The sequence below is a fragment of the Myotis davidii genome, unplaced genomic scaffold, assembly GCF_000327345.1.
Source record: "Myotis davidii unplaced genomic scaffold, ASM32734v1 scaffold474, whole genome shotgun sequence".
Taxonomy (NCBI): domain Eukaryota; kingdom Metazoa; phylum Chordata; class Mammalia; order Chiroptera; family Vespertilionidae; genus Myotis; species Myotis davidii.
In genome coordinates, this window is record NW_006285783.1 from 308335 (window position 1) to 333051 (window position 24717).

The 24717-nt window shown below is 40.7% G+C and overlaps 1 protein-coding gene across 1 annotated transcript in view; it reads right to left on the reverse strand.

The window, feature by feature from the left end:
• SYNE2 (spectrin repeat containing, nuclear envelope 2) overlaps positions 1 to 24717 on the reverse strand; it is a 257316-nt gene that overhangs the window by 220127 nt on the left and 12472 nt on the right. The window contains exons 2-8 of the mRNA XM_006756713.2: positions 14846 to 14907; positions 13235 to 13330; positions 13070 to 13147; positions 12889 to 12981; positions 10380 to 10561; positions 6103 to 6299; positions 2948 to 3048 (exon numbers count right to left, since the gene is read on the reverse strand). Of these exons, the coding sequence (XP_006756776.1) occupies positions 2948 to 3048; positions 6103 to 6299; positions 10380 to 10561; positions 12889 to 12981; positions 13070 to 13147; positions 13235 to 13330; positions 14846 to 14907 (809 nt within the window). The remainder of the gene's footprint in view (positions 1 to 2947; positions 3049 to 6102; positions 6300 to 10379; positions 10562 to 12888; positions 12982 to 13069; positions 13148 to 13234; positions 13331 to 14845; positions 14908 to 24717) is intronic.

Genomic DNA, 24717 nt, shown 5'->3' on the forward strand with positions numbered 1-24717 from the left:
TCTCAGGCACTGGGTTTGCAGAGAAATGTGCTCTCCTGCACCCACATGGGACACCCCACTAATGGACTAATGGGCTTTAATTAGCGTGAATGGAGAACCATACGTGGCTGCACCATGGATTAAACACTGGCCGTGCTTTTGGCTTTCTTGGAACCCCAGCTGCACTGGCTTAAAGGGCATGGGACTCTGGAAGCCGAGGAACATAACTGCAAACAAATAAAGCCTTTTTCCACATCTCGTCCTCCCGTGTGCATCTCAGAAAATTCATTTTCTGAAGCTATCACAAGAACCTCGCTCCCACCAACGACGGGGGAGTTTGATTCTCTGGAAACAGTAATATACAGTAAATGGAGCCGACAGGAAAAATCTAGCAAAGCCTGTTTGCTAAACTCCACCCTGGATCCCACTGTTCCTGGGTGGCCCAGGAGGAATTTGTTTACCACATGTTTGCTCTTTTACATCAACCCATAAATTGCCTTTAAAATCCCAGAGCCCTGCCTCCCTCTCCTTTGTCCAGAATGACCCATAAACCTCAACTGTCCAAGGCGGCTTTGGGCCTCATATTCTCATGGCACCCCCGCAGGTACATCAGTAGTGCATGTTGGACATTTCCTCCTGTTAATCCGTCTCAGGCTGTTTGAGCATTAGCCCAGCCAGAAGAAATCAGAAAGTGGGAGGAAAGTATTTTTTTGTGCCCTGACACAATACATCTAAATATGGGTTAATTCAAGAGATGCCCACGTCCATCAAACACACTGACATCAAAAATACCTTGAGCCCTAACCAGTTTGGCTCAGTGGATAGAGCATCGGCCTGGGGACTCAAGGGTCCCGGGTTCGATTCCGGTCAAGGGCATGTACCTTGGTTGCAGGCACATACCCAGTAGGGAGCGTGCAGGAGGCAGCTGATAGATGTTTCTCTCTCACAGATGTTTCTAACTCTCTATCCCTCTCCCTCCTCTCTGTAAAAAATCAATAAAATATATTTTTAAAAAAATACCTTGAATATTTTAAAGATCCTAAAAATAACACTACTAAAGGACTTGGTTTTGCTATCCTAGGAAGTGAGAAACAATCATTTTTCTTTAGATTTTTGCTTAGCTGGTAAACTTGTCTACTTTGGGAGCAAATTTTACTGTAAGAAGGAAAAAGCAAAAGAAGCTACATCTTATTTCCATTCTCCTTTAACCTTCATTTGCTTTTGTTTCCTATTAAGAGTATTTTTTATATAAAGTAAAATAAAAAAAGAGTACTTTCTGTATATTTTTGCATCGTTTCATGGGTGATTGAATTTTTAATTTTATTTTTTAAAATGCAAAATTAATTAGGAAAGGATAGCTTCTCAGCAGGTCAGAAATGAGTGAACTGTATTATAAACCCGAGTCTCAGCTTGAGTCTCTCTTCCAGAATCAGCAACAAGCCGCTTGGTGCCTCAACATAACAGATGGAAAAACACAGGCCTAAATTTGTCAAATAAAATGCAATAATATGACTACTTGTAAACTACTGAGAAAGTAGCTTTTAAAAAAGGTAAAGTAACATTCAAACATATTTACTAAGTTCACAGCACTCATTTATCTTTACAGAAGCAGAATAAGTATATATTTTCAGCTCAGTGGTTTCTAGGAAATTTCACCTACAACATTTTGTGTAAAAAGTCAATGGAAAAAAGTGACTAATCAAATGGCAATCTAACTGTAATTCAACACTATTTCAACAAGCAAGGATTAAGAGTAGAATGCAATGCTCCCATTTTTATGAATTATATCATTCCATTTTTATGAAAATAAAAAACAGGTAAAAGAGAAATATGGCCCAGCTCAGTCCTTAAAATGTTGGCCCACAGACCAAAGGATTACGGGTTCCATCCCAGTCAAGGGCATGTACCTCGGTTACAGGTTCCCAAGCCCTAGCAGGGACATAAGTGGGAGGCAACCAATCCATGTGTCTCTCTCATTCTCTCATGTTGATGTTTCTCTCCCCACACACTGCCCCCCCCACACACACACACACACCTTTCCTCTCTCTAGAAACCAATGAAAAACATATCCTCGGGTGAGGATTAAAAAAAAAGAAGAAAAGAAATATGGAAAATTAGACTATGGTGAGGGTCGCACAACTATGTCAATAAACTAAAAATCACTGAATTATAAATTTTACATGGTTTAATTTTATGATGTGTAAATTGCATCTCAATAAAACTGTTAAAAGTTACAACAGACAAAAATTTGATAGTGCTAGAGTTTTTAAAAAGCCTGCTAACTTAATATGTACTATATAGTGCCTATCTAAAGCTGTTTTAGGCAATTCATCACTGTTTAATAAATTACCACTTTTAACTAAAAAAAAAAAGAACAGGTAAGAGCATTTGAGATCTTACTTCCTGATATATGTCATCAGCCTGGCTCAAATAAACTCTCTTCATTTTTTCCACCACCATTTATCCCCGCTATGTCCTCTTCCACCCCCACCCACACCCTCCACCCCCAAAATCACCACACTGTTGTCCATGTCCATGAGTTCTCTTTTTTTTTTTCTTTTTTGCTCAATCCCTCAACCCGACCCTACCCCAGATCTGTCTTCCTGCTCTCAGTCTATGAGTCTGTCTCTATTTAGCTTGACAGTTCAGTTTGTTCATTCAACTACATATATGAGTGGGGGGGGACGGGACACAAAAACACTGGCAAAACTACTCTACAGTGAAAGAAATTGGAATACTGGTTGCCTGGGGTGCGGACTACAGACAGGAAAGAGAGACAATGGAACATTCTGGGTCACGGAAATATGTTACATTATGATTAGAGTATGGTTTATGTAGGTATATAGATTTGTCAAAACTCAAAGCTGAACATTTAAGTTCAATATGCAAATTTAAGCTCAATTTTAAAAATTAAACCATTAGTAGGGTATGACAAAAACGAGCTTGATTTGTACTTATAAAGACATACCTGAGCTGTATCTCCAGTCCCAGGTGCATCCTTTGAATACTGTAGAAACTGCGCCACATAGGTCATGATCGACTTTTCATCGGGATCGACAACATCCACATCTGCAAGGCATGCCACACTATCACTTAGCTATCGATGTCGTTCTCTGTTATTAACACTCAAGACAGGCTATGCCATAAACAGCCTTGAAATGAACCAAAGTAGTCAACCAGCCATGCCATCTCTGGCCACTCGCCCTTGCTCCAAGACAGCAGTGGTAAGGACTTAGGTCTAGAGCCAAACAGAGCTCAGCTGACTCCTGGCAGCAGTACATGCACAGCCTCAATGACTACTATGCATGTTGTACGGATGGGAGCGTAAGCAGTGAGGGAGGGTGGAAAGGAGAAAAGAAAGCCTTCCGCTTTCCAGAGACACAGTACAGAAACTCCCCCAGGAGGGTAGCAACATAAAGCAACTGGAATCCTTTCCTGACACACTGGTCTCAGCATGTATTCAGTAAACTTTCCCAAAAGTACATAGTGTACGAAAGACGTGTTGAAAATATGTCCACAAGAGCCTGGCTGGTGTGGCTCAGTGACTGAGCATTGACCCATGAATCAGGAGTTTGCAGTTCAATTCCCGGTCAGGGCACATGCCCGGGTTGCAGGCTCGATCCCCAGTAGGGGGTGTGTAGAATGCAGCTGATTAATGATTCTCTATCATCACTGATGCTTCTATCCCTCACTCCCTCTCCCTTCCTCTCTCTATAGTCAATAAAGACGTATTTTTTAAAAAGACAGACACACGTTATTATTCGTTCATTCATGGAACAAATATATTCACTGAGAGCCTTCTATGGGCCAAGTTTGATGCTTCATTGACAGAGTCCATGATGAAATAAATTTAGAAAATGCTGAATTAAACAAAGTTTATAAAAATATTATAAATTCCTTAGCTGTACTTTTCCAGACATAGAATAAATTAGGTAGATCACAAAATCACAAAAAAAGGGATTACAATATGTCAAACAAAATATACACATAATTTTGGGATGTTCCCAAAACAATCAATGAAAATTATTAAAAAGATATTCTTCTGTTTATTAATTCAGTTAAACTTAATTCAAAAAATATTTATAGAGATCCAACCAAGTCACAAAGAGGGACTACTGTACAGCTTAAGGGCCTTGTTTCATCCCTTTAATCAATCATCACGCAGATGACAGGCAGTTGAGTAGCTCTAGATGCCTTAAGAAATGGTCCCCTCAAGGAGCTTACGGTTGGGAGTACTACACACTCTGCATGGACCCAACAAGTGCGCTAAGCCAGCTAAAGGAGCAAGTAAATCTAATTTTTACACAAATAATAAAATTCAAGGCAGGAGGAATACAAAGGTATCAATAGAGCTGGGGTTGGGGTTTCATAAAAGGAAGGATCCCTAAGAGGCGAGTTATTCTATCTTTTAGTGAAAAAAATGTAAATATAATAAAGAGATACATAAAATGCTGATACTGGCTTAACTAGGATTTTTTTTAAACTGCTCATTGTATGAAGTATGCATAATGATTAAACGCTTTAACCAAATTATGTCAAAAGATAATTCCCTTATCCAAATATGACTATGGTATTTGGTTTGCATAAATAATCATGATGTATTTCACATTTTTTATCTAATATTTAAGATACTTAAAATGAATTATGGACAATCATTCATAGAATGGAAATATGTTTTTATTATATAATCTATTCCATTGGTTGCCTAGTTATTTTAACAACCAAGTATTTTATGCTAATAATATAGATTTGGAAAATCAAAGTACATGACTTTGGGTACTTGAACACACAATACAATATACAGATGATGTATTATAGAATTGTATACCTGAAACCAATATAATTTTATTAACCAACTAGAGGCCCAGTGCGCAGTGGGGTCCCCCAGCCTGGCCTGTGGATTGCGAGAGGGTGCAGGCCAGGCCAAGGAACCCCACCAATGCACAATCAGGGCCAGGGAGAGACCGCGTCTCGCCCAGTCCCGATCGGCCAGACCCCAGCAGCAAGCTAACCTACCAGTCAGAGCGTCTGCCCGCTGGTGGTCAGTGTGCATCATAGTGACTGGTCAAACGAACGGTCAGACACTTAGCATATTAGGCTTTTATTATATAGGGTATCATCCCAGGAAATTCAATAAAAAAAATTTTAAATATGCTGGAAGCATTAAAAATATAGTAATAAGAAATAGGGACTAGAACAAAGTACGGAAAAAATTCAAGGATAATGAAAAGCCAAAAAGGAAAGAGAAAAGACAAAGAAAGGGGAAAAAAGGAAGCAAAGAAAGGAAATGAGAGGAAAAGTTAACATAAGAAGAATTAATAACAAGCAACATGGGACCAGGCTAATGACAAACCTGATATAAAGAAGAATGGAATCATTGTGAACTTAGAAGTATCACCTAATTCAACTCCTGAAAACAAATGCAGTCCAAAAAGGCTAAGTACCCGTAAGAATGAGCACATATGGCAGCATGATCTTGGTTTCTCATGCCATTCTCCAGTAAAAGGAACCAGGGCTCATTGGAGAAATGGCCCCAGGACTGGAAAAGGAAATATACAAGATAAGCCTGGAGGATTATAGTGCCAAAAAGTGAGGCCATGCCCCAAAACACACAAGCAAATGCCATATTGGTGGAGATTTGTCAAAAGAGTACAGCAGCCAATTAAACGAGCTCCCACTGGCCAAAACTTTGAGCTTTAAAAAGAAAATTCTTTTAATTTGAGCAAGAAAGTGGTATTGAATACAACCCAAAGTATAAAATATCCATGAGTCCATACTGACATAAATAAAGGGCTGTATAAAATAAACAAATGGAGAACAGACACACCTCCTTTGCAGAAGAATTCCAAAGAACTCAAGGAAGATGAACCTAACTGTCCTAAGTGTGAGCTGCACACGGAGGCTTCCCTGTGAAGAGTACAGTACAGAGAGAGAGGAAGCAAAGCGTAGCTGAGGTTAACTAACTGGTAGAAATTCTTAATTTCGTGAAATTTAACAAAGTGTTTAAGTTCAACTTTCCAGGACTAAAAGACAGTGCTGCTCTGTTCGCTTATATACGGTTATTAGCATCTTCAAATCAACGTCACACTGGACGTGGTTTTAAAAAGAAAGAAGCGCCTTTACCTTCTGGTTTCAACAATTGGGGGATTTTTAATTCTCGTTCTGCGATTCTGAAGGCCTCTGTCAGATTGTCTTTGTTGGATCTCTGCTCCACACTCTTCATGTCAATGAGGTCTGGCCGCAAGGCATGAATGACGGCCAAAAAGGCCATCCCATTTCTCCAGCTTGACTTGAAATCCGTCACACTGACAGACTCAGACCTACCACAAAGGGACAAAAACATGGCTTATACTATTGAAAAGAATATGTCAAAGCACCCCACTCTCTTCAACAGTAATTAAAACAAATTTGAGTGACTCAAATGAATCATAAATCATCCTGGGGAAATATTTTATTTTAATCTTGTGGTCAAATTAAAGTAAAACGCCCAGTTTGATGAGGCTCACGATAGTACAGAACATCGGTTCTCTAAGTGTGACCCCGGGACCAGCAGCAGCAGCAGCACCAAGGCTGCAAGTGCTAGAAATGCTAATTCTCAGGCCCCGCCCCAGACCTACGGAATCAGCTGGGGGGGGAGGGGGCTGAAATCTGTGTCTCTCAAAGCCTTCATGCGCCAATGGTACTCAGTTGAATGTTCCTCATTCAACAATCTGTTGGCTCGAGACTGACTTAGAATCTCTACATACGGTTAAGTTCCTTTCACCAGGGGAAAATTTATCTCTCATTGGAACAAACTAAATGAAATACTGTGCCAGACCAATAATGGCCCGTAGCTCATCGGATATGGAGACCTTGTCACTCCTCTGCTTCACACTGGTCATCACAGGTGAAGGGCCGAACAAAATGTGGTGTATACATGCAATGGGGTATTATTCCGCCCTAAAAAGGAAGGACATTCTGACACATGCTACAACATGAACGAACTCTGAAGGTGTTATGCTGAGTGAAATAAGCCAGCCACAAAAGGACAAATACTTTATGGTTCCATTCATTGAAGGCACCGAGAATAGTGAAATTCATGGATTAGAAAAGTAGACCACTGGTTGCCGGAGGTTGAGGGGAGGGAGAAATGGGGAAGTTGTGTAATAGATCACAGCTTTAGTTTAGCAGGATGCAAGAAGTTTGGAGCTGGACAGTGGTCTTGGTTGCACAACAATATGGATGTACTTAATGCCATTAAACTACGTACTTAAAATGGTAAGTTTTATATTATGTATACTTTATCACAATAACAAATTTGGGGGGGGGGGACAACTTTGTAGCTTGTTAGTGTATTTAAAATAACATTTCTCACTACAAGATTTTGCCCTGCTTAATTCTCCCCCCTCTATGTCTCCCCTCCCTTGCAATATTGCAGTCATACTGGCCTCATCCTGCTTTTCTACAGTCACATTCTTCTTCTTTTTGGGGGGGAGAGGGGATGACATCTGGTCAATGTTTATTTAAAAAAAAATTTTGCAATTATAGTTTACACTTAATATTATGTTGTATTACTTTGACGTGTACAGAATAGTGCTTAGATAATCAGATACTTTACAAAGTGTTCCCCTGTTTCCAGAACCCACCTGGCACCATACATAGGTATTACATGTTATTGACTATATTTCCTATGTTGTACTTTACATCCCCATAGTCATGCTCTTTTCAGTCCTTCTGCTACTAGGCAGCTTTCTCCCAGATCTCCGTACACCTGAAGCCTTCTCCTGCAAGCCCAGCTCAAAGGTCTCCTCCTCAGAAAAGTGCTCTATACCCACCTAAGATACACGCGACCCTCTTCCTACCCTGGTCACTCCCAGTCATCGTTAAGTCCTTCCCAACCTTATCGCCAATTGTAATTGTATTTATTCACCTGCTCCCCCCCACTAGGGAGCACTTCTCTTGTCCATCATGGTAGAGTCACCCCACAAATGGTAGCTGGTATAGAAAGATGCTTACTATATATATTTCAAATCACTCCATCAGTCACTAATGTGTATCTGACAAGGGAACCGTTATTTGGTATTTGACGAGAGATGAAGATATTATAAAAGAGTATAGCTGCCTACAAAGTATAGGAAAAATTCCAGAACAACTATAGTTTCCTTTAATATCCTATAAAAAAACACAAGAAAATTCAATGGGCTAATTTAAGGTATAAATCAAATCGTAAAAGCTACTCAAGAAACAGTCTGCTTCAGATGACCTGGGCTTTCCTTGAGAAACAAAGCCTAAATTATGAATGTGAAACTACATAGTAGTCAGTGATTTTTTATCTCATTTAACAAATGCCTATGTGGTCCCTACTGTGCCCAGAAATTGTTCCAAATGCTGTCAAAAAAAGAATTATTATAACAAACTTAATAACCCTATGAAGTGAGTGAGTACTGCCCACATTTTATGAGGGAGGAAACTCAAACACCAAGTGTCTTCGGTCACCAGTCAGAGTGCTGGGAGCCATGACTCAAACCCAGGTATTCGGCTTCCGAGTGTGAGACTGAACTGAATTGACAGCTAAAGAGACAGGGGCTGGGGCTGGAGGCAGGGCCAGGCCACCTTCAGAGTGCTGAGGGGCCCGCACCAGCTCCGTGCTGCCTGGCAGGCACTGTGCTCAATGAAGCACCAGGCTATGAGGTCAGCTCTGCACTGAGGAGCAGAAACCAATGCCACAAAGAACATGTTGCTGCCAGGTCTGAGAGAGGGCAGGGGTCAGGCTCCAAGGTGACTGGAAGGATCCGGGCTCATTTAGAAGTCTCAAATGGGGGCCCGAGTGATCTTAGGAAATAGGAAGATACGCGTTTCTTACAGCACAGTCATACATGTGAGTCCTAGAGAATCGCAGAACATTGAAATAAATGTTAGCTAATAATACCACTAGGGATGGCCAAAAGTAGGATAAACTCTTGATGAATTACTTAAGAATTAGTTATTACATCTTAATAAGTTTAGCATAAATGCTATAGGTGAAAAATAAGGGAGGACATGGGGAAAAGATAAACTGTGGTAAAATTCATGAACTTTGAAAGGGTTTCAGTTATCCATAAATGAAACAAATTTGAATAGGATGCAATAATGCTTTTCCCCACATACTATATTTGGGATTTAAAAATTTTAGAAAACTGAAGTAAATTGGTCTCTAGAAGGTTCAAGAAAAAGTTTGATTAATATTTATAACCTATAAGATATGCATGCTTGGGTGCCTCACAGAACAGAGGTAAAGCTGAAGGCAGAAATTAATGTCTCCGTCTTTCATTAGGAAGGAATTACTCAGAAGCCCGCATTCTCTGAAAGGGCTTATTAGCAACACATTTATGCCTCTATTTATGCAGACAATGCTATGATGTGACAAGGAACTCCCCAGCTCTTCTCCTGGTGAGTTCTCCTGCATCCTAATTCTTCATTTCTCTCTAACTCCATCCCAGCAGTTAGTTAAAATGAAAAAGCAATGTCTCCCCAGAGCAGAAAATAATTTTCTTTGTGTGTAAAAACAACAACAACAAAATTATGAGCACTAACTTCCCTTCATCATCCCTACTTTTTAAAAACATACACTCTCTTGTCTCTTTGTTTCCTGAGCTCTGAGTTTCTAAACAATGGGAACTGTGGTCTTTTAATGTAGTCATATACAGTTGCAGGAGGTAATTTTATAAATTGGTTACTTATTTGTTCATTCATCCACTCAGTGCACATTTATGGAGCATTACCATGAACTCACATTATGCCAGTGGTTCTCAACCTTCTGGCCCTTTAAATACAGTTCCTCATGTTGTGACCCAACCATAAAATTATTTTCGTTGCTACTTCATAACTGTCATGTTGCTACTGTTATGAATCGTAATGTAAATATCTGATATGCAGGATGGTCTTAGGCGACCTCCTGTGAAAGGGTCCTTCGACCGCCAAAGGGGTCGCGACCCACAGGTTGAGAACCGCTGCATTATGCTTAAGTTCTAAGGAAGCACAGTCAATTAAGACATAGTCCTGACTTTTTAAGAGCTCCTTCTGTGGTAAAACTTTTGGAGTCTAAGTCCACCTTCCCAAAGCACAGGGGAATTGTGCCCAAAGACAAGGAGATTGGAAGAGCACTTTAACTGCACAAAGAGGCCACCTCCGCATGTGGATGGCAGTGAGGTGAAGTTACCCAGATGATACCACCTCCTGGTCCTCAAAACCAGGGGTGGCTGAGCTCACGGACTTCCACATTTGGAAAACACACTATGAGAGGAGGGGGGTGGTGTTATGAGAGGGAAGTGTTCGGTAGTGTTACCCCAGTTGGCCTGAATTTTAAACCTAGAGGTCAGCAACTCTGTGTTGGTGGGTACAACTGTCCTGTGTGTCTCCTCTGGTCATAGCAAACTACTTACGTGGCACACTGCTCCTGCGCCCACAAGAGAAGAGCTTTCTTTGCAGACATCTGCCACCTCTTTTGGGCTTTGGAGCATTTCTTCGCAGGAGGACTTGAGGTAGGGGTTGACTCCGCCACACTCACATCGTCCAGGGAAGGTTGATTGGAATTGCAGGAAAGAGTCTGGGCAAGTTCCTCAATCTAAGGAAGACATAATTATAGTTAGCATACACAGGAGCATAAGCTAGCAGCATGGAGGCAAAACCTTCAGCCAAGCCCAGCTGGCGTGGCTCGGTGGTTGAGCCTAGACCTAGGAACCAGGAGATCACGATTCAATTCCCAGTCAGGACACATGCCTGGGTCGTGATCTTGATCCCCAGTAGAGGATATGCAGGAGGCAGCCAATCAATGATTCTCTCTCATCATTGATGTTTCTGTCTCTCTCTCCCTCTCTCTTCCTCTCTGAAATCAATAATAATATATTTTTTAAAAGCACCAGTCACACACAAAAAAGTTGATAAATTTGAACTACATTGAAATTATGAATGTCTGTTCATTGAAAGATTAAAAAGGCAAGCCACGGAGTCAGAGATTTGCAGCTTATATATAGCCAACGATATATCCAGAATATATTTTAACACTCTATAATTCATTACACACAACAGCATAGCTAAAATAAAAATTTAATCCCAAGTATTAGGACTATGGCGACACTATAAATGAGAACAAATATGAAAAGCTATTTGGCAGCACCTACTAAAGCTGACAATCACTTGCCCTAAGGCCCAGGGCTCCATTCCTGGAATAGTGTATGCAACAGAAATGAGGGCTTGTACCACTAAAGGGCCTACGCAAGAATGTTCCTAGCAGCTTTATTCGTAACAGCTAAAAACTGGCAACAAAAGATATGTCCATCAACAGTACATGCTTCAAAAGCATGAATCTCACAGCCAAGATGTTAAGTGAAGTAAGTCACACACAAAAGAGGATCTGGTGTATGCAAGAGAAATCACTTATACTTCCCTTTATATGAAGTTAAAGCTTTAGTTTTGCAAACCTTATTGCCCAGCAATTCCACTTCTAGGAATTTGGCCCTTGGAAATAATTAAGATTGTATGCAAAAGTTTTATCATAAGGGTAGTCTTTTTGGGATTGCTTACAATCACACACAAAAATATGAGCATTCTGACTGTCCATTAATGAAATACGTACTTTAAAATAGAATACCATGCTTCCATTAAGAAATGCATAAGTTCAGAAGGATATTAGAACAGGTTGAAAAATATGAAGAGTATGACCCTATTTTTTAAAGATTTGTAGAGTGTCCCAAAAAATGTATACACACACTTTGAGTAATTATAAAGGCAGTGTTTATTAAAATACACTTCATTTTCAAAATTGAGCTATCAGCTGTTAAAGTATATATACATTTTTAGCATACCCTATAATATATGAATATATATATTAATTATTGCTGCATATATCATGAAGACTGTACAATAAATTACTTAGAGTGGTTATCTATGAATAGTGGAATTAAAGATACTTTTTCTCTTCTTATTATCTACACTGACATTTTAAATTATATTTCAAATACCGTGGAAAGCATGAAGAAATCATATAAATGTCTATGAATTATCAAATTTTAACATTTTATCACATTTGTCTCACATTTTTTAAAGCAATACAACACAGCTACACTTTAAGCCTTCTGTCTTTCCCTCTCCAATTTCATTTCCAAGAGGGAGAAAACCACAATCCTAAATTTACTTTTCATCATCCTCATGCATATTATTCTATAATAACTACAAATGTAGGTATCCAGACGTGCTAGTCTCATTTCACATGTTTTAAATGTTACATAAGTCATGTTATTTTCTAAAATAAGCATTTGTTACCCACAACAAATTTTTAAGTTATTTTTAAAGTAATCCTGGAACTTTCTAGAAAACCTGCACTAATTCAGAGTCCCAAATCTGAAAGAGTTAAGTGTCAGAAAGCCAGGACTCTCACTGTCTTATTCACAGTTATTTTCTTGGTGTCTAAGCACAAAAACTAGCACATAGTTGGTGCTCAAAAATACTAGTACTTGTAGAATGAAATACATCTATGAGTTAGTCTTGCGACAGAACTGGATGTTGCAGGATTATTAGTCTGGACAAAGGTCTTCAACAAGAGGGAGACTTTACAAAGTTTAGTGAGTTCGTTTTCAAGCATTTACTCCAGGAGCTTTCTACTCTCTTTCCCACCAAAGGAAATAAAGGATAATGAGCAATAATTTACCATGACACGTCTATTCAGACTGGTGCTGATCTCATCGATAACGCAGCTTTCAATTTTCAATTGAAAAAGAACAAAAATGGCAAAAGGGCTGCTATCTGTTTTCCACCCGGCAAGGTTTCCCGGTGTCCTAGTTCTGGAGGAAGCTCAGGACTAAATCTGGCATCAAACCAACCTCATTGCATTACGCTGATTTCATATCGTGGTGATTAGAACAGAAACAATTTTCGTATCGTCAAACTACTTACATGAAAGTGCAGTATTATTATCCAAATCAGGCCAAGAATAATGGATGGGTTTCCCTCTATAATATCAGCAACGTGAATATTGATGAGCTTAATCTGGGAAAGAAAAAAGGCAGATGAAAAGGAGAAAATATTCCACAGTATTAACCTCTCCAATGAGTCTCCAGGTGAAATTCATACTCACCGATCGGCTTTTTAGGAATGTCAGGGCATGTTCTATATTGAGTCTACACTGGAATGTATTAGATCCTTTATCTCGAGGCTGTGAAATTCAAGCAAAATATATGACTCAGAAATGTTTTATTTTAAAAGTCAACAAAAGTTCCTTAATGTCACTTTAAGAGCTTACCAACTGCTGTCCTGAGAGTACTTCTAAGAGGTCCAGGAGGACATGCCCCTTTTGAATGTCTGTGAATAGGTCTGATATAACGGAGGGAGGAGTGTGCTGCAAAAGGTCACAAGAAAAATCATCTCACACTTCGGTCCGAAAACACAGTACCTGTAAGAATCTCATAAATATGCATCGTGTCTTTGCAAACGCTAGGGATCGGTAGTGACATTCTTCTTAATCAACAGAGTGACAGAGAACACACAACGTTCCCTATCAAAACATGATAAGAAACGCAGGGAACTTAAGTTATCTTGTGGCAAATTTCTAGTCACAAACACTCTTTTCAGCTTCCACTGAGCGCTTAACAACTGTGGGTAGAGGTGGCGTTCAAGACATTTACAGTCAGCCAACGGTGACCCACTTGGGAAGCGGATTACATTTCCAGAGTAACCTGTTTATGAATTTACCCTTTTTAGAATTAAGAGCATGGTGTTGGGACAGGCAGCCTGTGAGAGGAAGCTCATTCATTTTTGTTTGCAGGCCATTCCAGGCACTTGGCATCTCTGAGAGACAGAACAGCCCAGTGATTAAGATCAAGGCCTCTGGGTCCACTCTGCCTGGAATTTGTATCCCAGCACCATCACTTTTAAGCTCTGGGACCTTAGTTCTCTGTGCCTTTTCTTCCTTGCTCTGCAAACAGGAATAACACTATCTCTGAGACACATTCAGTAGAAACCGTCTCTCAGATTTAGACTTTTGATCTTCTCCCAACTAGCCATATGCGGTATGAAACGCTCTCCTGATGCTGGACAGCGGCAGTCACAGCTCCCAGTCAGCTCTGCGATCAGGAAGGTAAACAACTGACACTACACAGTGCATTCCTTGTGTTAGATGACTTTGCCCAACTGAAGGTGAATGTAAGTATTCTAAGCACATTTAAAGTGGGCTAGGCGCCCTGGCCAGTGTGGTTCTGTTGCTTGGAGCATCATCCTGTACCCTGAAAGGCGGTGGGTTCGATTCCCGGTCAAGGCACATACCAGGGTTGTGGGTTTGATCCCTGGCCGGGTCGTGTAAGGGAGATAATCAACCAATATTTCTCTCTCACATCAATGTTCCTTTCTCTCCCCCCAGCCCAACTTCCTCTCTCTAAAATCAATATCTTCATGTGAGAAATAAATAAATAGATAATAAAGTGGGCTAGGCAGGCTATGATGTTTGCTAGGTTAGGTGTGTATTAATTTTTGACACAATATGTTCAACTAATAATAGGTTTGTTGGGACAAAACCCTGTAAGCCAAAGAGCGCCAGTACATTTGAATAATGTAGGACAGTGTCTAATACATAGCACTCAATTTATATGAATCATAATTCTTTTCATTTCATTTGATAACAGATTTGTTGTTGCTTTAAATATTTTTATAGCACCTTCTCCCATGTCCTTAACAAAAGTGCGCCTTTTTTGTGTGTTAGGAAAGAATAACACATATGTGAAAACAAGATCAAGGGGACATTCAACACATTCTTTCAGCCTTTTACATGTCACCAATGCCATTTTTGTGACCCAAACTGACAGAGTAGGAGAAGTAACTTACATAAATGCAGAGCTGAATTTGCTCTTTTTTCCCTCACCTTTGCCAACTGCGAGTTTATCCAGCAGGTGAAGGTTCTCTTCTGAGTGTCTTCCTGCTCAGCTATTTCAAAAAGGACAACAGCCGTTATCAAACAAGAAGCCCAGAAACCATTTGAACATATCAGAGCTTCATTTTCCCTTACAAATCTCCATCCAGCACTAACACGGTTGTAATAGACTGAGATAGTTGGTAGGACACTAATTTGAGTTCTCACATTTTTTTTGAATCTGATGAGACTTCAGGTTGAGGACAGAAGAGAATCTGAGTAAATGGAATTGTAGGGTGTCTGCGATTGTTTAGGAAGCATAGTGACTGATTAGATATTAAAACTGTACTTTGCCTCATTGGATCTCTTTTTTTCTTTCTAAACCCATTTCATTTTTTCTGTATTACCAATTTAAATTAGTGACAGCTCAGTGACTTATACCTTGTAGGGTGCTCAATAATGGTTAGCTGGACTGAATTCAGTTCTGACAAACCAACTGGGTAGTTTAGGCTTTTCAGAGTTATTTCTGTTCTATATAAATTTCACTTAATAAGAGAATTACAAATACCACAATTTTGTCCGATGATTCAAAATGTTAGCGCGAGACAAAGGTTTGGCTCAGTGTATAGAGTTTCAGCCTGTGGACGGAAGGGTTCCGGGTTCAATTCCAGTCAAGGGCACATGCCTGGGTTGTGGGCTTGCTCCCCAGTGGGGGGTGTGCAGGAGGCAGCTGATCAATGATTCTCTCTCATCACTGATGTTTCGATCTTTCTCTCCCTCTCCCTTCCTCTCTGAAATCAATAAAAACGTATTTTTTTAAATAATAAAATAAATAAAAAATGTTTCCAATGGAAACCATAAGCTATTCCTGTCCTAATTTGATTAAAATCTAAGGGAAAAAACACTAAGAGGCGCCGTCAGATCAAATCCCCATCCGGTTCGTTCCAGTTAGCAAAGGAAACAGTGCACTAATGAAACCTCCAGGAAAGGGTTTAGAAAGGAAACTCGGGGCTTTTAACTAACTCATTGTCCAAACATAACGCCTCGTCATCCTGGAAATAAGAACCCTTCAAATGCAACAAGGGCCCTTTGCTAATGGCAAACAAAGATGTCCCAGGTACAATTAAACACCTTTGTAGCAGCTCAATTAAGTGGTCCTGAATGTCCCGCTTCATTTACCCTTGACGCACTTCTCTCATTTTCATACTGGCTTATCCCTGAAAAGCAGTATTAATCCAGCAGGAACCACAGCCAAATAGCTCCCCTAATAAGTAACCTTTTGTTCTTTTTCAAAGTCTGATCCCAGTGTCTTATGTCCATTGGTTATGCTTATATAAAGCATCTTAATTTAAATGAGAGAGGGTTTTTTTCAATGGTTGGATTTTATTTTTTAACTTCCAGGATTACTTTCTAATAAAATAATAAAACTCTTCTTAAAATGGCATGCAAAGTATAGAACCTTTTAGTCAGCAGTACGGAGATAACAAAATCTATTATAACGATGAGTTTCTTAAAATGTCAAGAAATAGAGAATGAGATATTCTACATCCTCATTTTTAAGACAAATATAAAATACATATAATGTAGGGAATATACTAGGTGAATTTTACTTGGGCCCATATAAGTATCCTTCATAATCATTCTTAGAAAATATCTGACTGAATTTGAGAAATGAGTCATGGAAGGCAAAGATTTTCTCTACGTGCCATTACCATAAAAATACAGTTAATCCCTGACTCTGTTCTTATTCAATCTGCCTTTTATGAGCTGGCAACTCCTATTGTTAGCTGGAAGGGAACTTAAATGAAAACACTGGGTTAAGTGTCATTAAAGAGTATGAATTTTAAGTTCATTACAAAGCTCATTATAAAACTACCATGGCTGCTGGGTCCAGAAAGGTCCAGTTTCACAGAAGCGCATCTGAGATGTTGACGCCAGTCGTCCCCCCTGGCAGTAAGAGTTCACAAGTAGTTACCCAGGCATGAGAATCTCTAGTTGACATTGTCACTTAAACACGGAACGATGTGTTATTATGATGCAGCTTCTACAAGAATGTTCCCTACTGCATAGGGTCCCTGAAGTAGCTTTACAACCTCCTTCTATCCAGGAATTTCTCTTCTTCCCTTTCTATTATCAGGTCATTGATAACAGGTTTACTGCACGTGGCCCAGATTTAGTCCTTTGACCTTTCACTCTCATTAAAGTCTGTGATCACTTCCTAATTCTTATTGAATAAGCTATTAATTCTTAGCCTAACATTCTAGGTCATTCGTAATTTGACTCCAACCTACAGGTTTCTGACTCATCTCCCATGACTGCTCTACTTCTATCCTTTATTGGCTCATATCATATTTCTCTAGCCAAACTAGAAACCTCCCGAGACAGCATAGGGACCGGGGCCCAGGGCCCCAAGGACACCAGATAAATATAGCAGCACTGGACCGCAAAAATGTCACCGCCCCTCTGCTCAAAACGCAGAGGTAGCTGAGTTTATCCCCCTTCTAACTGCCTTCTTAAACTACTGACCCTCATTCGCAGTTGATCGAGATCTGACCCCTCATAGTCACCAGGCCACACAGCTGGGAAAGGAATATCAACTTAAGAAACATTCTAACCTGTGAAGAACTTTTGTCAGTTTATTTGAGCCACTTGTTGACAACTGGTGGGAAGCAAAATCTCATCAGACTGAGAAAATGCTTTGGGGAGAGGCAGTTTTGCACCTTACTTTCACATTACAATCAAAAGAGGAGATGTAAGTGGGATTTATGAAATACACTGATGATAGATTAGGGAGGCAGGAGAAAGTGGAAACCTCTGGGGTTGAATAAAAAAGTAAAATGATAGGCATACATACTTCTTTTATATAAGTCAATATCTATACTAATAAAAGGGTAATATGCTAATTAGACCAGATGTCTTCGGACAAAGCCATGGGGGCGGGGCCAAAGCAGAGGCAGTTAGGGGCGATAAGGCAGGGAGGCAAAGTGGTTAGGGGCGATCAGGCAGGCGGCAGTCAGGTGAGCAGTTAGGAGCCAGCGGTCCCAGATTGCGAGAGGGATGTCCGACTACCAGTTTAGGCCCAATCCCAGGGAGTCAGACATCCCCCGGGGGGTCCCAGATTAGAGAAGGTGCAGGGCCTCTAGTAGGATAATAATCCACAATTAACTCAATAACACTTAAGGGTTTGTGGTCTCTGTAGAGTGGTGCCTGTGCTTTGAAGGGTCCAGTAAAAAGAATATTACTTTGACATTCCAAAGATATGTTAACATAGATGCAAAAAGACAATAGACAGGCCCAGTTAAGATAAAGATCGATCTTTGTCAGGGAAGATACCAGCCTAGGACATGACTATCCACCATAAACTGCTTTTAGTTAAAAAGTGTTAATTTCGGACTATCCTTTATGGTTATTTTAGGTCTGTGAGTTTGTAAGGCCACCACACAGGCCTCCCTGAGCTTGTCAGGTTGAGTATGTGGTCCCTTTTCATCCACAGGAAGTCACCCAGACCCTAAAGTGGAAAATTCTGCAAGCCTGCCTTTTAATAAACTGGCCTTTTCACCCAAGCCTGCTTTGTCTCCAACTTATAAAAGCAGTCAAACAGAGCCTGCCCCAAGCCAGTTCAGAGGGCCTTCCTTTCCTCTGTGCTGCGTCCCTGGTGCTCCAGCATGAGCTTAATAAAATCTGTCAGGAAATGTCTCTAGGGTTTCTTCTTGATTTCTATTTTGGGGAATCCAAGAAACCTACCATCAGTAACACTACAATGCCCCAAGTAAGCTTCCCTTTTTCTGCATTGCCTTGTTACAAAGCCTCTGGAATGGCCAATCCTCCCATTTCCCTCTGCATTCACAGAAACCCCAGCACAGTGCACTTGGTGGACATTCAATCAATATTTGTTAAAAGAAGACATATCCTGTTCCAATGTCCCCTTTCCTCCAATGAAGTAGAAATAATCTCTTCTGGCTCTGGCTTCCCACAATACTTTGCTGGATTTTTATCTATTACTAGAAGCCCAGTGCACAAATTCATGCACAGGTGGGGTCCCTTGACCTGCCTGGTGATCGAGCCAATTAGGGCCAATTAGGGCCAATCAGGGCCGGCCAGCCGGGCGGAAGGGACCATGGGAGGTTGGCTGTGGGAGAGCACTGACCACCAGAGGGCAGCTCCTGCATTGAGTGTCTGCCCTGTGGTGGTCAGTGTGTCATCATAGCAACCGGTCCTAACAGTCACTTAGGCTTTTATATATACATATAGACTAGTGGCCTGGTGCACAAAATTCGTGCACATTAAAAGGGAATTAATTAGAGGAAATATTTTAATATTCCTATTTGCCCTTTCTCTATAATAGAAGTGTTAGAGATGAAAGAAAATTAATAAAATGTATATGAAAATCTTCCTCCTGTCAGAGTCTGGGGCGCACCATGGGACCCAGAGTCAAGTCCCCGCCCACCCATGTGTGCCTCAAAATTGCGTGAGACCCAGACCCGGTCAGTCCCACGCCCATTGGGCAAGATCCAGACCTGGCCAGCCCCACCCCCATCAAACCCCACCAGGCAGGGGGCGCAGCCTCAGGTCCCCCGTCAAGCCCCACCAGGTGGGGGATGCAGCTTCAGGGCCCCCATCAAGACCCACTGGGTAGGGAGCGTAGCCTCAGATCCCCTGCCCCAGCCCAGTGCCACACAGCCTCAGGTCCCTGCTGATCACTCTTTATGGCTCATTATGGGAACCCTGCCTCTACTGTGGGTGCAGCCATCTTGTGACAGCATGATGGAATTAGGGTCAATTTGCATATTACCTCTTTATTATATAGGATTTGTATTAGAAAGTAATACATAATGCTCATAAAACATTTTTTCAAACAGTAAGAGAAATTAAAAGTTATTCTTAACCTTCCCCATGCCTCTCTTTTTTCCCACAGAGATATTAATTAACAATTTCCTGTGCATCCTTCTAGATTAAGCATGTTAAGAATGAAAAACTCTAGCCAGTAAAAAGAACCAAGTAGATATATATGCGCTGATGTGGATATATTAAGTGGAAAAGAGCAAGTTGTAAAAATAGTATGTTTGCTGTTATTCTCTCTGTGTTTTTATTAAACGGTAGCTATGTATACAGCCCAACACTTTGTTTCTATCTTATGGTAATTACCACTTGCTGCTCATGTACTATAGTCACATACCTGCATGTGGTTTCTCTCCTACTGAGTGTATGAACCTTAAACATCTATGTTTTGGCTTTTTTGCTTCCCCTGAACACAATGCCAAGTAGAGAAGAGATACGAAATAAATATTTGCTGATTCAAAGATTAGTAAATATTGAAAGTGTGGAGGATCAAACTGACTTGTTATTGTATGGTGGAGAAGAATGTATTGGCAACAGTTACTCGGCCTATGTCTTACTCTAATCCTCGTTTAAACAACTCCTGAGCAATTTCTTTAACTAGTAAAATGTCTTGAATAAAAGAGTGCATACTAATGAGACACTGTTGCCATTCCCTAAAACACTACTGCCAACTCATTGTTAGCTGGGACAGACAATGGTAAGGACAACTAAATTCAGAGGATAATGCTACCCATTTTTAGATATGTGCTCCAACAGCCATTCCAAAGAAGCTGAAGAAGAAAGGGAACTAAAAGAAAAAAGGCCACCTCTTATATTTTTTCTCATGGAGATGATGATAAACAGAAATAAATGAAAAGACAAAATAAGGGAATAAAATCATGCAGGCACACACACACACACACACACACACACACACACCATAAAATATTTGAAGAATAAACAGGAAAAGGCCTGTTATTTAACTACAGGAGACTATTAACTAACCGAGAAAGCAGGGGGACAATTTATGATACAATTTTTTGCAACCAATCCTGAGCAAACAAGCAAGCAAGCAAGCAAGAAAAATAAATACTGTAATACCAAGACTGAGATCCAGTTTACTGAACCAGAAAAGTGTTTTAGAAGGTAAGTCCTAGCTAACATAATTTGAAAAACACAGTATGCAACCTCTAAATCCTTTTATTTTACATATTTCCCCCAGAAAACCCATATTGCCAAACTCAGCATTCCAGGGCTAAAATCAAACTCTACTTCCCTACCACTCCCTAAACCATCCTCTCTCATGGTTCCATCTTAAGGATTCGACACCACCGTCGTTTATCATCCCCAAGTACAGCCTAGCTCCAAATCCTGCCAAACTTGCCTCCACAATGCTCTAATATCCACTTCCTCCTCTACACCTCTCTTCTCCCCCAGCCCTCCTGCCCACCCCACCATCCGCTCTGTCCTGGGCCACTTCCATGGCCAACTAGGTCTGCTCCACCCCCTTCAATCTGTTTTCTACTTCAATCAATAAATATGAACATATTATCCTTCCCACCCCTTCATGGTTCTCTCTGCTCTGGATCAAGAGCAAAATCCCTAACAACCTTTAGGTCTTGCGTGGTCCACACAGGAGCATCACACTGGCCTCCGCACACACCACTCTCCCTGGAACCCTCGACTCCGGTCACTCTATCTTCTCTCAAGGCCTTTACAAGCTATGCTCCCTCTGCCACAACCATTTGTACCGCCCTTTCCACCCTCCCTTCACCTGGTTAACTTCTCCTTTTGCTTAGGTCTCAGCTCATGTTGCATCCTGAAGCAAACCTAAGTCAATGTGTCTTCGTTATTTGCTTTCATAGAATCATGGATTTCTGCCCCGTATTTCGGACTTGCCTCAACTTGTAATCACTGGGTCTAGAGCCAGACTATCTGGGTTTGATCCTGTATCAACCACTTACTAGCAATGTGCCTCAGTCTTATCTGTAAAATGGGGATAATAACTTCACAGAGCTCTCAGAAGAATGAACTACTTATACTGACATGGATCAGAGGTCAATACACTAACCCAAAGGCTATATCTGGTCTACTGTCTATTTTTGTAAATAAAGTTTTGTTGAAACACAGGGACATTTATTTGTTTATATGCTGTCTGTAGCTACTTTCATGCTAAATTAGTAGTTGTGACAGAGACCATACAGACCTCAAAAACTAGAATATTTATTACCTGGCCATTCACAGAAAAAGTTTGAAATCCCAGACATGAACTAAGATTAATCTACACAAACAAATACCAGCTACTTCGAAAACATCATGCTACATGAAAGAAGCCAGTCACAAAATACCACATATCATATGATTCCATTTGTATGAAATGTCCAGGATTGGCAAATCTAGACAGAAAGTAGACCAGTTATCCAAGCACTGGAAAGGTAGGAGGTTTAAGAATGGCTGCTAAAGTGTATGAGCTTTCTTTAGGGGGTGATAAAAATGACCCACAATTAAATGTGATGGTTGCACAACTCTGTGAATATACTAAAAACTACCGAATTCTACACTTTAAATGGATGAGTTGTATGGTTTGTAAATTACATCTCGAATTATATCTCAACAAAGCTCTTTCCCCGCCCCCCCCAAAAAAATTAACTAATATCTGTGAGAGTCTTTGCTTAATCTGTCTCCTCATTGGCCAAGAGGCTCCATGAGAACAAGAGCCAAGTCGATTTTGTTCCTCATTGCCTGCAGCACCTACCACAGTGCATTTCATGTTGCACGAATTCAGACAATACTTGTTGAATGAATGGTTAAATGGCTGGGAGGGGAGGGTGTGGAACTTTGTTGCTATTTTTCCCTAATCAATGTAGAGCTCTGAGTGCTTAATTTGTCAGGAGGATATATAACATACACCAAAGGATTCCACTTTGGGCCTTCGCCTGTGAATCCAGCATCTTCGTGTTGCCACATGAGTGCGCCATGCCCTTGTGCAAACACCTGAGATTTTCACACTGAGGCTTTGTTTCCAACCTCACTGGCCAACATAGCTCCTGGCTCTCTGAGTAAGCAAACCTTGTATTTCTAGCACATGAAAATGAGCTCACAATACAGATAAAATGCCTAGAATATAGGGTGCTATGTGTCTCTCCTCTTTCTCACCCTCTTCTGACTCACCACAGTTGCTCAATAAATAGCTGTGGAATGCATAAACTAAAATAACTACATTTCTTTTAACACATAATTGCTACTTCTTCATACCTTTTCTCTACCACATAGAACTGTGAGTGCTTGTCTTTCAAAAATCAAGACGTATAAGTCTGAACACCTTCCACTGGGGCAGCAGTCCAAGCATCTCCGACTGCTGAATGCAAAGCTACCAGACGCACTGAAGAGACAGGGGCTATGATTACAAACCTAGGATTCTTACACTCTGCGCGCCAGCAAAGTACTCAGGGGCATTAAATGCAGCGTTCTGGGTCCCAACTCCCAGAAATTCTGATTCGGGGGCCTCACAAAGTTTAGTTTGAGGACTACCTCTTTAAAGTTATTGGGCTGATGTATGTGTGTGACTTATTCTTGAGACAACATAAGGGAACAGGAAGGGCCTGACAAAAATTGTGATGAAATAATGAACTCAAATATTAATATAATGTAACTCAATGTACATCGATTACATGAAGGTATCCTAAGACACACTTGGAGAGGCTCAGAAGCTTACTGAAACAAGACTAGTCCAGGAATAAATGGAATCGCAAGGGTAAAAAGAAAATGATTCTATTTCATTAAAGCCTTTCAATGAAGTAGTCAGTTGAGCATTTTATAAATGAGAAAGTTGTAGCTCCCTGAAGATGAATGAGTTTTGTTGACTCATTCAATAGACATTTATTGAAAGCCTACTATGTCCCAACCACTGTACTCCCCATCTCACATCTGGCAGAGGAGAAATTCAAATCCAGATGTGCCTAATATCAAAATCTATGTTGTTCTTAACTAAAAAAACAGCTGAGCTGCTTTGGCTCAGTGGATAGAGCCCCGGCCTGCAGACTGAAGGGTCCCGGGTTCGATTCCAGTCAAGGGCACATGCCTGGTTGTGGGCTCAATCGGCAGTAGGGGACGTGCAGGAGGCAGTTAATCAGTGATTCTCTCTCATCACTGATGTTTCAATTTCTTCCTCCCTCTCCCTTCCTCTCTGAAATAAAAAAATATTTTTAAAAAAAAACAGCTGAAATGTCAGATCCGTGGCCCCTCCAGTGGCCACCCTCTCTCTCTCTCCTCCCCTTCAAACCCAAACTTCCTGTACTCCCCATCTCACATCTGGCAGAGGAGAAATTCAAATCCAGATGTGCCTAATATCAAAATCTATGTTGTTCTTATTTTAAGTAAAAAAACAGCTGAGCTGCTTTGGCTCAGTGGACTATTTCTTCCTCCCTCTCCCTTCCTCTCTGAAATAAAAAAATATTAAAAAACAACAAACAAACATGTCAGATCCATGGCCCCTCCAGTGGCCACCCTCTCTCTCTCCTCCCCTTCAAACCCAAACTTCTTGAAACAATTGTCTACCCTGACTGTCCTTATTTCCTTACCTACCACTCACTTCTCAACCCACTAAAAGCTTGACTTCCACCCCAGCCGCTCTACTTCATAATCACCCTAGGCCACCTATAATATTCCCATTGTAAACCCCATGGATATCTTAAACCTTCTAAGACTGTTCACCACCGTTTCCTTCTTCGGACTCCATGACACCACACTCCCCTGGTCTTCTTCCTATTTGTCTGCACACCCCTCCTCGGGCTCTGTTATGACCTGTTTTTGTTTTTTCCATCTCTATAATGTTCTACCAAGGCTCTTCTTCTCTTTTTCCAGGTATTTCCATCTACTCCACGGGAATAAATGACCATTTATATTTTAATGACTTCCAAATCTTTACCTTGAGCCCAGGTGATTGTTTCTCCTGGGCGTCATGTCCAAATGTCCCATTATCGTCAGGGTATCTCCACTTAGTTATTCCACAGACACTTTTCAAACTCAACATTCCAGAACTGAGTCATCATCTCTAACCAACTCTT